General features: G+C 35.5%; 1 protein-coding gene across 1 annotated transcript; it reads left to right on the top strand.

Moving 5' to 3' along the window:
• Positions 1-7597: 7597 nt before the first annotated feature.
• Positions 7598-8572, top strand: LOC144617067 (olfactory receptor 5J3-like). Its single transcript, XM_078450602.2, has one exon. The coding sequence runs from the start codon at positions 7598-7600 to the stop codon at positions 8570-8572; it is 975 nt and encodes a 324-aa protein (XP_078306728.2).
• Positions 8573-15549: the final 6977 nt, after the last annotated feature.

The raw sequence follows: 15549 nt of genomic DNA, 5'->3' as shown, positions 1-15549 counted from the left end.
ATTTAAGTCTTTAATTATGACTGTGAACTTGTCCAACTCTTTTGTCAATATTTTGAAATTATGTTACTAGATGCTTTTATACATTTACAGTTGTTATGTCTTCTTGATGAGTGGATCTTTTTATTATTATAAAATATTCCTTTTTACTTTAGGCAATCTCTCTATCTTAATGATATATTTGTTACCATCCTTTTACTTTGAACATATCCAAGATCTTATATGTAAAGTACTACATATATATATATATATATATATATATATATATATATATACTTTATATATATAAAGTATAAACATATATACTTATATATACTTTATATATATATACTTATATATATATACTTTATATATATACTTATATACTTTATATATATATATTTATATACTTATATATATATACTTTATATATATATATAATATATATATACTTTATATATATATATAATATATATATACTTTATATATATATATAATATATATATTTGGGGGTATATATATACTTTATATATATACATATATATACTATATATAAAGTATATATATGTATATATATAAAGTATATATAAATATACTTTAATATATTTAATATATATTTAATATAAAATAATTTAATATATATTTAATATAAAATATATAAAGTATATATATATACTTTATATATATGTATATATATATAAAGTATATATATGTATATATACTTGATATATATATATATATATACTTTATATATATAAAGTATATATATATACTTTATATATATATACTTTATATATACTTTATATATACTTTATATATATATACTTTATATATATATATACTTATATACTTTATATATATACTTTATATATATACTTATATACTTATATGCTTTATATATATATACTTATATACTTATATATATATACTTATATGTATATACATATATGTATATATATATACTTTATATATATAAAGTATAAGTATATATATATATATACACTTTATATATATAAAATATAAAGTATATATATATATACTTGACTTATAAAGTATACAAGTATACTTTATCACACAGGGGATATAGTTGGTTTATTTTAAAATCCAGTCTGACAGGGGCGATTAGGTGGCTCAGTCAGTTGAGTGGCCGATGGCTCAGGTCATGATCTGATAGTTTGTGAGTTCAAGTCCCACACTGGGCTTGCTGCTCTCAGTGCAGACCCTTCTCCAGATCCTCTGTCCCCCTCTCTCTGCCCCTCTCCTGCTTGTACTCTTAAAAATAAAATTTAAAAACATTTAAAAAATCCAGTCTGATAATCTGGTTTTTTTATTAGAATGCTTAGTCCCTTTATTATTTTCTGGTAATACCAGTATGACTGAATTCAAAGTCTAGTATTTTACTACCTTTTTTCCATTTGTCCCTTCTAATCCTTTGTGCCTTCTTTTGAACTGAGTTTATATTTTTATTTTATTTCATTTCATCTCCTCTGTCAGTTTTTGGATATATTTTGTATTATTTTTTAGTGCTTACTGTATGTATTTTATTATAAATTGTTTACTTAATACAGTCTATTTTGAATTAATACTTTATAACAATATATAATGCAAGAACATTACAAAATATTTTACCATTTTTTCACCCACCCTTTGTGTTGCTATTGTTATATATTTCATTTCTACTTATGTTACAAGCTCTCTAATGCATGCTCTTTTTTTCTCTAAATGGTAAGAGTCTTTTTAAATTATTTTTATTTTTAACATTATTTATTTTTGAGACAGAGAGAGAGAAAAGAGAGGGAGAGGCAGAGGCAGAGCGTGAGCAGGGGAGGGGCAGAGAGTGAGGGAGACATAGAATCTGAAGTAGGCTCCAGGCTCTGAGCTGTCAGCACAGAGACCAAGGCAGGCCTCAAACTCACAGACCACAAGATCATGACCTGAGCTGGTCAGACACTTAATTGAGCCACCCAGGAGGCCCTTTAAATTATTTTTTAAAATGTTACATTTGCCCACTTATATTTTTGGTTTGAGTACATTTTTTTATTATTCCATTACAGACATGAGCTTTTTTATTTCAATTCCTATTTTAGACGTGAAAATATTAAGCAAAGAGAATAAGTAACTTACCCAAAGTCTCATGCTTTAAGGATTACAGAGATGAGTTTTGTTCCAAAGAAATCTAACTCCAGAGCTCACAACTTAACCAGTGTAGTAGGCTATCTGTCATTAATGAATGCATTTGAAACAAGCTTCTGGGCTCTAGTTTGCAAAGGACTTTTCTATAGCCTTGAGTGGTGCCCTAGAAACCTGTTTGCATAATCATATTGTTAGAAATTTTACTAAAGTAAAACATTTTCACATTAAAAAAAAAAAAGAAAGCCCCTAGGGGTGCTTGGGTGGCTCAGTCGGTTAAGGTCTGGCTCTTGATTTTGGCTCAGGTCATGATCTCACAGTTTGTGGGTTCAAGCTCCAGATCTGTGCCGACAGCACAAAGCCTGCCTAGTATTCTGTCTCTCCCTTTCTCTCTGTTCCTTTCCTACTCACTGTGTCTCTTTCTCTCCCTCTCAAAATAAATTAACATTTTAAATAAATAATAAAATAAAATAAAATAAAATAAAATAAAATAAAATAAAATAAAAAGAAAACCCCCAAAATGGTATGTTTTAGGATTTGGCAAATCTGGATCTTCCTTCTGAAGCCATGTGAAATAATCTGAACTTCATTTGATAGAGAATGTAGGCCAATAAAGGATTTTAAGATAGAGAGGGGCTAAATATATTTTAGGGCTTAGAGACATCCCTGCTTTCAATAGGATAGCATCCAAGGAAATGATTTCCAGTTTAATGTGGATTGAACAAAATTGTAGGGAGGCTGCCCTTTAGGATACAGAGCAAGATTGCTGATTAAGTAATCTGATAAATCCTTCTACCCCTTAATAGTCTGAAGAATCAGCTTTGGGAATACATTTAAAAGCCAATCAAGTAATATATATCCGTGGGTTCTAACAGGCTAGCTTTTGCTGTAATAGATAACCTATATGAGAGAAATAAAAATAAGCTAGGTTTTATCTTTATTTTGTTACTAATGAGGATTATTTATTATATAAAAAGCCAATGTAGAGTAAGATGTTAAAATTCCCAATGTGTAGGGGTGCCTGGGTGGCTCGGTCAGTTAAGCATCTGACCTCGGCTCAGGTCGTGATCTCACTGCTTGTGGGTTTGAGCCCCGTGTCAGGCTCTGTGCTGACAGCTCAGAGCCTGGAGCCTGCTTCAGATTCTGTCTCTGTCTCTCTGCCCTTCCCCGACTTGAGCGCGCGCGCAGGCACGCGCGCGCTCTCTCTCTCAAATATAAATAAACATGGAAAAAAAACACCCTAAGTCCCCAATGTGTAAAGTTTTCCACTCTAAAGAGTAAAATAGATTGTCAGGCACAATGGGCTGATATTCATAGGTTAAGAGAGAGATACATGGAAGAATAATTGAGTATAATTAGGCAAAATGGAAAAGAATTAGACTAGATTTTCTCTCAGGAAATATGAATTCCATAACCACCTAGAAGAATAGATTTATGTATTCATTCAACAAATATTCATTGAGCACAAGCTGTACGCCAGGTTCTCTCTCTTAGGTATTAGGGGTAGAGAATGACCAAAGCTGAGCCCCTGGCCTCATAGAGCTTATACTACAAACAGAAGCGAATAGATCAATACTTTCATGTCAAGTGTAGCATAAGTGCCACAGAAAGAAGTAAATAAAGCAGGGTAAGGAGGTAAAAAGTAATGGGACTGTTATTTTAAATAGAAGAGTCAGAGAAAGCATCCCTGAGGAGGTAACAGTTCACGAAAAACCTCAATGAAAATAGAAACTGGGACATGCAAATATCTGGGGGAAAGTATTTCTGGCAGAGGTAATAGCCAGTACAAGCCCTTGAGATCGGAAGGTCTTTGGTGTGGTTAAAAACAGAAAGCAGTCCTGCGTAGCTCAGGCTAAGTGAGCAAAAGGGAAGAACCGTGGAAAGTAATGTCAGAAAGGCAGTCAGAGGTCAGGTCCCATATGCTTTATGATCTTTAGATTTCATTCTAAGTGAGATGGAAAAGCTTTGGAGTGTTTTGAGTTTAGGAATGGCATGATTTAGCTTACATTGTAAAAACACGCTCCAGCTGCTGCTGTGTGGAGACAGATTAAATGGGAACGGGGATGGGAAGAAAGTGAAGGTCTGCTGCTGTTGTTGAGGCAAATGAGAAAATGGTGGCTTGGATGGGGGTGTCAGTAGCGACTGTAGTGAAAAGTGATCATATTTGTAAAATTTGGAAGGTGGAGTCAAAGAAAGTATTTTATCTTGAAAAGTTTTTGTATGTATTAAATATAATAGCTGTGATAACTACAGTTGATTGAACACCTGTCACATACAAGGCACATTACTCCTATTATCTCAGCTACTTCTTCCAAAAACTCTGGTATAGACACTATTAACATGAGAATGCAGCCAGCAAACTGGGAAACAGAGTCAGCTGATTTAGCCACCATCTACAGCTGGTAAGAAGCAGGATTTGAATCCATGTCTATCTGGCTCAAGATATCTCACCTCCAAGAATGAAAAAGGTGCAGAAATCATAGTTCAACGGCTGTGAAACTATCCGATGGATAACTTAACAGAAAGCTAGTAATTGTATCAATTATTTTTTCAGGAAGCATGCAATGTTTGAGGATTAATCTTGGTTTAATAAAGTTTACTTCAATAAGGTAATAAGATACCTTTAATAAGGTAACATACCTAAGTATATATGATTACTTAAACGTTTTCACATCTTTTAAGCCCTGAAAAGATAACAATCCAACTGACTAAAAAAAAAACAGTATATTTAAAAACACAGAGACTTAAACATTTACTCTGAAGAGATAATCAGATATGCTCATATATATTTTTCTATGAAAAAGTCCATTCCAGTATTTATAATAGTAAAGAAATGGAAGCATCTGAATGTTTAATCAAAGGAGAGATATTAAATTTATTTTGTTTGATGAAATGCAATGCATACCTGGGAAATTGGGCTTTCACTATTTTTGACTATTTTTAAAATAGTGGAAAAATATACACAATAATCATCATTTTAGCCATTTGGAAGTGTACAATTCAGTGACACTAAATATATTCACAGTGTGTATAGCCATCACTTCTATCTACACCCCAAACTTTTTCATTGTCTTCAGTGTAAACCCTGAACCCTTAACAATAACTCCCCCCAATTCCACCCTCCTTTCAGCTTCTGGTAATCTTTACCTTCTGTCTCTATGAATTTGCCTGTTCTAGGCACATGATGTAAGTGAAATCATACAATATTTGTCCTGTGTCTGGCTTAGCATAATGTTAGCATAGTGTTTTCAAGATCCATTCATGTTGTAGTGTATATCAAGATTTTGTTTCTTTTTATGGCTGAATAGACCATTGTATACATATACCACATTTTTTGTTTATCCTGTAATCAGTTGATGGACACTTAGGTTGTTTTTGGCTATGGTGAATAATGATGCTATGAACACTGGTATACAAATATCTGTTCGAGTCTCTGCTTTCAATTCTTTTAGATACATATTAAGGAGTAGAATTGTTGAGTCATATGGTAGTTCTATGTCTAACTTTTTGAGGAACTGGCAAACTGTTTCCCACAGTAGATGCACCATTTTACATTCCCATTAGCAATGCATGAGGGTTCCAATTTCTTCATACAATCACTAACATATATTATTTTCCATTTTCTTCATTATAACCATCCTGATAGGTGACCTCATGCTTTTGATTTGCATTTCCCTAAAACTAATGATATCAAACATCTTTTCATGTTCTTATTGGCCGTTTGTATTTTGCCTTTGGAGAAATGTCTATTCAAGTCCTTTGCTCATTTTTAAATTGAGTTCTTCTTTTGATTATGGTTAGATTATAGGAGTTCTTTATATATTTTTGATGTTAGTCCCTTATCAGGTCTATGATTTGCGAATATTTTCTCTTATTTTATAGGTTGTCTTTTTTACTTTCTTGATAGTGTACTTTGATGACACTTTCTTAATGTTGATGAAGTACACTTTATGTATTTTTTTCTTTTGTTGCCCATACTTTTGGTGTCATATCCATAAAATAGTTGCCAAATCCCATGGCATAAGGATTTTCCCCAATTTTTCTCCTAAGGGTTTTACAGTTTTAGCTCCTAAGTTTAGGTCTTTGATCCATTTTGAGTTAATTTTGTGCACTTCATTCTTTTGCATGTGGATATCCAGTTTTCCTAGAGCTGTTTTCCTCATTGAATGGTCTCTGCACCTTTGTTGAAAATCATTAGCTATATATGTGAGAATTTCTTTCTGGACTCTCCAGTCTATTTTGTTGGTTTGTATGTCAGTCCTTGTGCCAGTGCCATACTGTTTTAATTACTGTAGCATTGTAGTAAGTTTTGAAATGAGGAAATGTGGGCCCTCCAGATTTATTCTTTTTTTTTTTTTTTTTTCAAAATTGTTTTGGTTATTCAGGGCTCCTTGCAATAAACATGAATTTGAAAACTGATTTTTTTTCTTTTTTTTTGTGAGAAAATGATACTGAAATTTTGATAGATTGCACTGAACCTGTACATCACTTTGGGTAGTATTAACATCTTAACAATGTTAAGTCCTTTTATCCATGAACATAGGTACCTTTTCAATTAGATATGTATTAATTTCTTTTAGCAATGTTTCAAAGTTTTCAGTGTATACACCTTTCACTTCCTCAGTAAGATTTATTGTAAGCACTTGATTCCCTTAGATATTATTGTAAATGGAATTGATTTAACTTCCTTTTTGGATTGTTCATTGCTAGTGTATGGGAACATAACTGATTTGTGTGTGTGTGACTTTGTTGAATTTGTTTATGAGTTATAATAGTGTTCTTGTGAACTCTGGTATTTTCTATATATAGGATTATGTCATCTGTGAATGTTTACTTCTTCCTTTCCAATTTGGGAAATTTTGCTCCTAATATTTTATTTTCTTTTAAGTCCAGTATAGTTAACATACAGTGTTATCATAGTTTCAAGTTTCAAGTTGTATGGATTCAACAATTCCATACATCATCCAGTGCTCATCACAAGTGCTCCTAATATTTTAAAGGTATAAATAGAGATTAAGATTTACATAACTGCCAATAACAAAAATAAAAACAAACCCACAACACTACATTTGTGAACACTGAAAGGTAGCACTGGCTTTGATTCTGCAGGTGATTAAATTCTTGTTTGTATCTTTTTCTACATTTAAAAGTTTTTTTGCAATAAAACTTTATTTCTTAGAAAAAACTGAGATGCTTACCAACAAGGGCAATGTAGGAGGTAGATACTACTAAGACAATGAGACATGAAGCCACACTAATTCAGAGGTTAGTGGTTTATTGTTGGGTTTAACCAAGTCTACATTTATTTTGATCCACCAGTAGTCATGCAAATCCATGGGAGGTCCATGGGCCTGAGCTGGCTAGATCTGCTGTTTGAGAAGTTGTAATCTCTCTGAAGACACCCCTGCACCTCTCCCTCCACAATCCAGATCGTTCTATATCCAACATCATTTGACATGGGTCTGTAAGTTTATATTTTGGGGTGTTTTGCATGCATTTTCATTATGCCTTCTTTTTTTCTCATTGTTTTGTAGCTATGACACCACTTGAAATGAACAATCAGACAGATGTCACTGAATTCATCTTCTTGGGATTTTCCAACCACCCCAAACTACAGGGCTTGTTTTTCCTGGTTTTCTTGCTCATTTACCTGACAACACTCCTGGGGAACATGCTCATTATAACAGCCACTAGAATCAGTCCTGCTCTCCACACTCCAATGTATTATTTCCTCAGCAACCTGAGTTTCTTGGACATCTGTTATACATCCACCACCGTCCCCGTCATGCTGGTGAACTTCTTCCGGGAGAAGAAGACCATCTCATATGAGGGCTGCCTCTCCCAGATTTTCTTCCTCGTCACATGTGCTGGCACTGAGGGTGTCTTATTGGCCGCTATGGCTTATGATCGCTATGTAGCCATTTGCCACCCTCTTCAATATCCCGTCCTCATGCGTGTGAAGGTCTGTATTTTTTTGGTGACTGGGTCCTGGCTGTGTGGGCTGGTGAATTCTGTGACACATACAGTGCTGGCAACCACCCTGACTCTCTGTGGGCCCAACCAAATCAGCCACTTTCTCTGTGACATTCCTCTGCTCCTGAAGCTCTCCTGTTCAGACACCTCTCTCAATGAGTCTGTGCTTCATGTGGCCAGTGCCACCATTGGCCTGAGCCCCTGTCTGTTTACTGGAGTGTCCTACATACTCATCATTTCTTCCATTCTTAGGATTCCCTCTGCTCAGGGCAGGAGCAAGGCCTTCTCTACCTGTGCATCCCACCTCACTGTGGTGGTGGTCTTTTATGGAACAGCCAACTTTAACTATGACAGACCCAGAGAAGGTTACTCCCTAGACATGGATATTCTGGTTTCTGTGCTCTTCTGTGTTATGACTCCCATGTTGAACCCCATCATATACAGCCTGAGAAACAAGGAGGTCAAGGGTGCTCTGAGGAAGCTAGCTAGGTAATGTGGGTTCTTGAATGAGATCAGCAATTAAAGTTTTCATTTTGGAAAATTGCTTACACAATAGAAACATGGACCTTCTAGCTGCAGTTACAACAATGCTCTCTTTCTATATATGATATTCTGATAATTGTAATGCCCATTCCACCCGGACAAACAGCTATACCTGTGCCAAGCATTTCACACACCATGATCTCAAATGTCCTGTGTTCTCTAAGCCACTGATATCTGAGAACATTTTCATAATCCACCACCCTCACCCTCACACACACACACACACACACACACACACACACACAATACCCAGTACCAACATATTAAAAAAAAAAGCTCATTCCCCATATTCTCCCAATTTAGCAGCACTAGACAACCACTAATCTGCTTTCTGTATCTATGGATATCCCTATTCTGGATGTTTCATATAAATAAAATCATAAAATAAATATGTGCTTTGTGTGTCTGGCTTCTTTCACTTGGGATGTTTCCAAGTCTCATACATATTGTAGTATCTATTGTTACTTCATTCCTTCTTATTGCTAAACGATTTCTGTTTTATGGATATGCCACATTTTACTTATCCATTCATCATTTGACAGACATCTTGGTTGTTTCCACTGTTTGGCTGTTATGAATACTGCTGCTATGAACATACATTTTTATTTATAATGAGTTTACATCTAAGAGTGGAATTGTGGATCATATGGTAGCTTTATGTTTACCATTTTGAAGAACTGTCAAGTTGTTTTCAAAACAGTGGTGCCATTTTACATTGCTAAGGGCAGTGTATGAGGATTCTAATTTCTCTACTTCCTCACCAACATGTTATTATAGGTTCTTTTTAGTATACCCATCCTAGTATGTGTGAAATACTAAATCACTGTGATTTTGGTTTGCATTTCCCTGAGGACTAATGATTCTAAAGTCTTTAATAAGTACCACTTCTGTATTTCTCCTTCATATATGGAAAAACTCATGTCACTAGAGAAGTGTTTGAGCGTTAGACACTTAACTCTTGACATTGTCTAATGTTTTTATCCTAATTTTGGTGAAGTAAAATACTGCAGAATTTTCAAACTTACATCCTTCTTCCCAACTGTGACCTACAGAGCTGTTTGATGGCTCTGCCTTTTTCTCCTTTAAAACACTGTATCAATAATGTAATCATCAGGTCATGAGCACTGGCAAGGCCAGAATTCTGGGGACATGAAGACATAAGGATGTTGGTGGGGGAAGAAGGAAGCGCTGTGTCCAGGAGAGCAGCCCTAACTAGGAGAAGCTTAGTGCCAATAGAGTAGGTTTTTAGTACTATTGCTCTAATACACCATCCAGTTGCACAGCATAAACTGTCATGGAGTCCAAGTGTAAGGGGAAAACTCCTCATGCTGCATAGAATCCAACCAAATAAGCCCACACCCACACTTACTTACCTCTCTTCTTCCTGATGATAATGAGAAGAAGCCAATCTCATAGGCTTCTACCACCCTCAACTTCCTAATAGAAGCAATCTAGTACTGAACTTTACTCATCATTGTCCCTAAAGAGAAAGGACACTGAACTCCTCATTGCATGCTGGGAAAAGATGATTGCCATGACTTTAATGAACCCAAGAGAGAATTAATTGTTCATCACCTCTGTGCCTTCTATTCAGTCTGCTGCCCTTGAGTTGTGGTTGCACTCTGAGGAATCCCAGAACAGCTGCTTAGAGATTACATGAGTATTCCCAAAAGATAGGTCCACAGGCACTTATAAATGTCCACTCTAAAAAAATGAATTCATTGAGAGATCAAAGAATTTTTGACTCTTGCATTAGGCATTGACTATGCTCAAGGCATCTCCTGGAATGGCATGTCCTCACCACTAGGCATGGCAGTCAACAGTCTGTTTTACTAAAGAGCATCCTTTCCATTCCAGGATGGAACTAAAGTAGGGAGCAGGAAGTCCTGCTGACAAAGCCAGAAATCCAAGGCTTTCTGTGAGAGTCAGTGGTAAGTAGTTTATTTACCATCACAAATGAGAAAAACTGTGTCCTATGTCAGGATATATCTACCTATTAAGGGCATATTATGAAATATTGTGCATATTTTCATTATCATTTTGAAGACATTATGTAATGACATTTTTAATATTTTTCCATGTGTATGTCAATTTCTATAATAGTGCTTATATCAAGAACCAGAGTATAATTACCTTAGCAATTACCTACTCCCAAACCTGAGGGGGTGCCTGAATTCCTTAACGAAATAATATGACTGAAAATTTAGTTTATAGTAAATAATATAGAATGCAGTGTGTCAGTACTCTATTTTTGACAAACAGGACATACAGGAATAATTTTCAGGGAGAAAGGATGGAGTCATTTTTTTATATGGTACATTATAATGTGATAATAGGCACACACAAAATATTTATTTAAATTAATATAATTAAATTTGCATAACACTTCTATTTGGAAACATATTATTCACTAGCTGGACATTCTTACCTTCATGTTGCAACTAACTGATGTTTGGGAGGTTGTACTGAAAGCAATTTATTAACTGTAATAGAGCCCTGAAGTTTGTGAATGACTTCTTTCCCCATAATCCCTGTGTTAGAAATCTCATAGATTCAGGGTTATTCCTAAATGATTTCATTCTCACTCATTTGCCTTTGAGAGGATTTATAGCCTGGGAAAGGAAGAGGCAGAATTGTCGCTGTCTGCATGGAAACAGCCAACGCCACCAAAAAGTGGAAACTTTTGGAACCACTGCTCTTACAGGAAAAGACAATGTTAAGATCAGCACAGGCCAAGAGGCCATGCTGCCACATTTATGTGCCCATAGGCTGTTATTTTTCTCAAGTCAGGAAATGTTTGCACCAAAACTGCTGGACAGAAATGTCCTCCCAAGTTCAGCTGAAATGTCCCTTCTTAATTTCTTCTTTCTCTGTGGACCTGACTAAAGTGCTGGATTTTGTATTTTTCCTGTTGCACAGACTTCAGCCTGGGTTGTTGGTGAGAGCAGACTTTACACCTCAAGGTTTTGTCCCCATTCAGCTTTAGTAGGCAGGGGGATCAGCTGCCATTGGGAGTATCAGGCTTCATGATGGCAGGGTCAAGGACCTAATGTGTCCCTCTTGGAGAGGTCATTGGTGGAAGCCAGCCCCCTTCCATTCTGACAATCACATTCATAAAAAGAAACTCACATTTTAACAATGGCTTTATATTGTCCATGGGATAGTCTAGGGGAAGGGTGTGATTTCCTGTGAGACCCCTCTTCTCAAATCTAAGACTAAAGACTCTGGTTAAGAGATGCTGATCTATATCACGCTTGAGCCAGAACTGATGCTGAGAAATCCTAGCCTGATGGACACCACATGCTCTTATGCTGGGGCCACCCATGGGAGGGACAATTGGTGGAATAGTCAGTAATTTGACTCTTTTTATAAGCAGAATTCCGAGAAAGTGGTTTGACTAATGTTAACAGTAACTTTTGTGGGGTTTTTTTTGTGTGTTCTTTTCTTTAATGCTGATTTGACTGAATTCTTCAGAAATTCAAAAGATATAGATATTTCCCTCTATTTGGTGTTCTCTCTCATTCCATGGAAAATTCTCTGCAGGACAGTGAGTTGAAAAGATTATGGCCTTCAGAGTCAGATAGACCTGGGTTAAATTCCAGTCCTACTTAAGCAGCCGTGCAACCTTAAGTATCAGTTTCCTCACCCGCAAATCTTAGTAAGTACTTTCTATATTGGATTGTTGTGAACATGTGTACAAATGCCCATGTACATCCTGGTACATCATAAGTACTCATAAACAGAAGCTACTATTATATTTGGGGCTGTTGATTGTTTGTTAAGCTTTTATTTGGCCACCACGTATGCAATTTAACAAAAGACTGGAAGGACACACACCAAACTGTTAACAGTGGTGCTGAGGACAGTGTTATATGATGGTGAAGATACTTCATTTACTTTTTATGTATTTTTGACTTATGTGAAATTTTTTTAGAGAACATGTACTACTTTTGAAATTAAAAATCCCATATATTTTTCATTTAAAAATGTAATGACAGTCGTCTGTACATTTCTTTGCAATTTCCTGTGGATCTATAATGGTTTCAAAATAAAAATTTTGAAATCTTTAAATAAGATAAATAACATAAAATAAGGAAATATACATAGTAGATTAACATTAAACCATGCATTGATATATTGGGACTGATGCAGCCACATGAAATATGAAATTTCCATGGTCTTACACATGCTTTATTTTCAGATGTATAATGACATTGGTAAAACAGTAAAATCTCAGGGCTGAAAGGAACTGTAGAAATAATTTCAGTGATCTTCACTTAAGACCTGAATCAGTCCTCTCCACAGGAGATCTAGCAATATAGACTTGGCTTGAGCATCTCCAGTGATGAGATCTCATTACTCTCTATTTTATAAAATTCTTGGGGTGGCTCAGTCGGTTAAGTGTTGCACTCTTTATCTCAGCTCAGGTCTTGATCTCAGGATTGTGAGTTCAGGCTCAGTGTTGGGCTGTGTGTCTACTTTGAAAAAAAAAAAAAGCTTGTCTAGTCTAAGTTCAGTTTGTGAAACAAGAAGTTGCAAGATTAAAAAATAAAGAATGCATGTAAGACCTTGATATTTATATTTACATGTCTCACTTAAGGAGAAAGATGAGGAGATTTCAGTTCAGGATGCCAAGTGGATTACCAAGAAATGCTTGGAATGAATCAAATAAGCAGAGTTGTGAGCAGGCAATTGAATCATACATTAGTGTGGGGAAGGTGGCTTATTCAGTGGTCACAACAGAAACTTTGGGATAACATTTTGAAGCCTCAGTTTCCTCATCTGCAAAACAGCGTTAATAATAGTATTTATGCCTTAAAGTTGCTTTGAGAATTCATGGGGGCGATCTACATAGAGTGCCTGGCACATAGCATGGGTTCGGCAAGTATTAAGTAAGAGGCATGGTAATGGAATTTATAATATGTACAAAAGGATAGAAAAACACAATACCCCACTTCAAAGTGCCCCTGACTGGCTAATTACAAATTTGGTAGAAAGGTTTCCAGAACTGAACTGGTGACAACAGGTTCATGTTTCTATCATCACCATAGGCCATTTGAGATGGGAGAGGTCTCACAGGTGAACTAGTCTGGATCTTTGCTTTGGAAATATGGCACAAAAGTCTAAATCATGCTGTAACAGAAACAAATATGTAGGTTTACTCTTCCTGTTTGGAAAGAGATGTGTGGTCTGGTACAACATGTGAGAGGGACAAAACTTGGGGTAATTCAGGAGAAAAGAAGCAACTCTGGGCATCTAACCTCCATGTCTTTGCTTCTCTGGTTTCTCTACCTCAAATGCCCATCCCTTTAGGGTCCACGGCCATGCAATGACCTTATTTTTTTTTTTTTTTTGTCTTTGAAATTTAGAATTTATTTGAGCATCAATTTTATACTTTGGGCATATAAAATCAACAAATTGGATAGGTTTTTTTTTTTTTTCAGTATTAAAGATATATAGTTGCCAGAGAAGTGTTTTTTTGGCTTTTTAAGTTTTTATTTTAATTCCAGGTAGTTAACACAGTGTATTATTAGTTTCAGTCTTTAAAGAAACTTTTTGTTATTTCTGCTCCCATAGATGTTCTTTATGGCCCTTCTTCATCTATTAAACATTTATTGAGGGCACACTATATGCTAGGTCCCAGCCTGGTTTTTAGCACAGAATTGAAAAGCTTGGACCATGACTTCAGGGAGCTAATGTTCGAAATGGAATGAGGGGATTGGATCAAGTAATGAGTGCCCTGTTCCTAGACCTGTTCAAGCACAGGTTGTGTGGCCATAGAAAAGTTTCTTTTTTTTTTTTAATAACCATTTTAAAAGTAAACAAAATGTTACAAAGCTTTCTGCCTTATACTACAATTTATCTTCCCATTAGATTGTAAGTTTGAGGAGGGCAAGAACTTATTCCCTTTAGATTTCTTCATAATACCTAGCCTAGGGCTACATTAGACCTTAAGCAGGAACTAAATTGATTTGAATTGAAAACTACCAAGATAAGAGTGTTGGAAAATACTAAAAGGAAACGAGAATTTCACAGCGTGAAGAATTTTATAGCTGGAGGGCTCTTGCGTACCAAAAAAGGTAGTAATTTGTCTTACCTTTCGACTTTACATTAGGAGAAGCCTAAGTGAGGTATAAAGGCTGAAAGAAGTGTTAATGCTGGAATGAATTTTTGAAACAAGATGTAGACTTTTTCTTGGTACATTTAAGAAAGGACTTTTAACCTACTAGTTACCGGCCAGGCAGCTCTGATTGCTAGGTGGGAATAGCCTGGATGGACGGGGGGGGGGGGGGGGGGGGGGGGGGGGCGGGGGGGGGGGGGGGGCGCGGCTTGGGCATCACCTAAGAGCTTGTTGAAAATGCAGGTGATTTGCATGCACATTAAAGTTGGAGAAGCCCTGTCCTATACAGTGACCTCTGATTATTTCATCTGTTCCCAGGCACCCATATTATAGATAATTGTACAATAGGAATCTGGACCAGGTGAAAATAGGTCATATATTCCATAGCAATGAAGTAACTTTGCCACAAGCATGTGAAATCATTTGGATTTTCTTTTAGATAAAGTTTCCCATGTGCTGATATTGTGTGTGTGTGTGTATTTTAAGTAGATCAGCAATTTACATGAAAATTAGATTTAAAAATTTTCATCATTGCTTTGTGTTATTGAAATAAAATATGAATAGATGTTTCCTTTATGTGCTGTAAGGGTTTTCACAATCACACCAGTTACTCTGATTTAATTTTTCCTCATTTTGTTTCCTTTGAAGAAATAAATTCCTTAAGGTTAGTCAACAAAACATTTCATTTATCGCCAAGGCAAAAAAAATTTCCTCTTTTAAGACCTCTAGGCTTATTTTCCACCATTTATATTTAGATTTTTAAAATTATGTTTAACTTCAGTACCAACTTTCTATTGAAATTTAAA

This window comes from Panthera onca, chromosome C1 (genome assembly GCF_046562875.1).
Source record: "Panthera onca isolate mPanOnc1 chromosome C1, mPanOnc1 haplotype 2, whole genome shotgun sequence".
NCBI lineage: Eukaryota > Metazoa > Chordata > Mammalia > Carnivora > Felidae > Panthera > Panthera onca.
The sequence above is the reverse complement of the archived record's forward strand: the minus strand, read 5'-3'. Positions and strand labels throughout refer to the sequence as shown.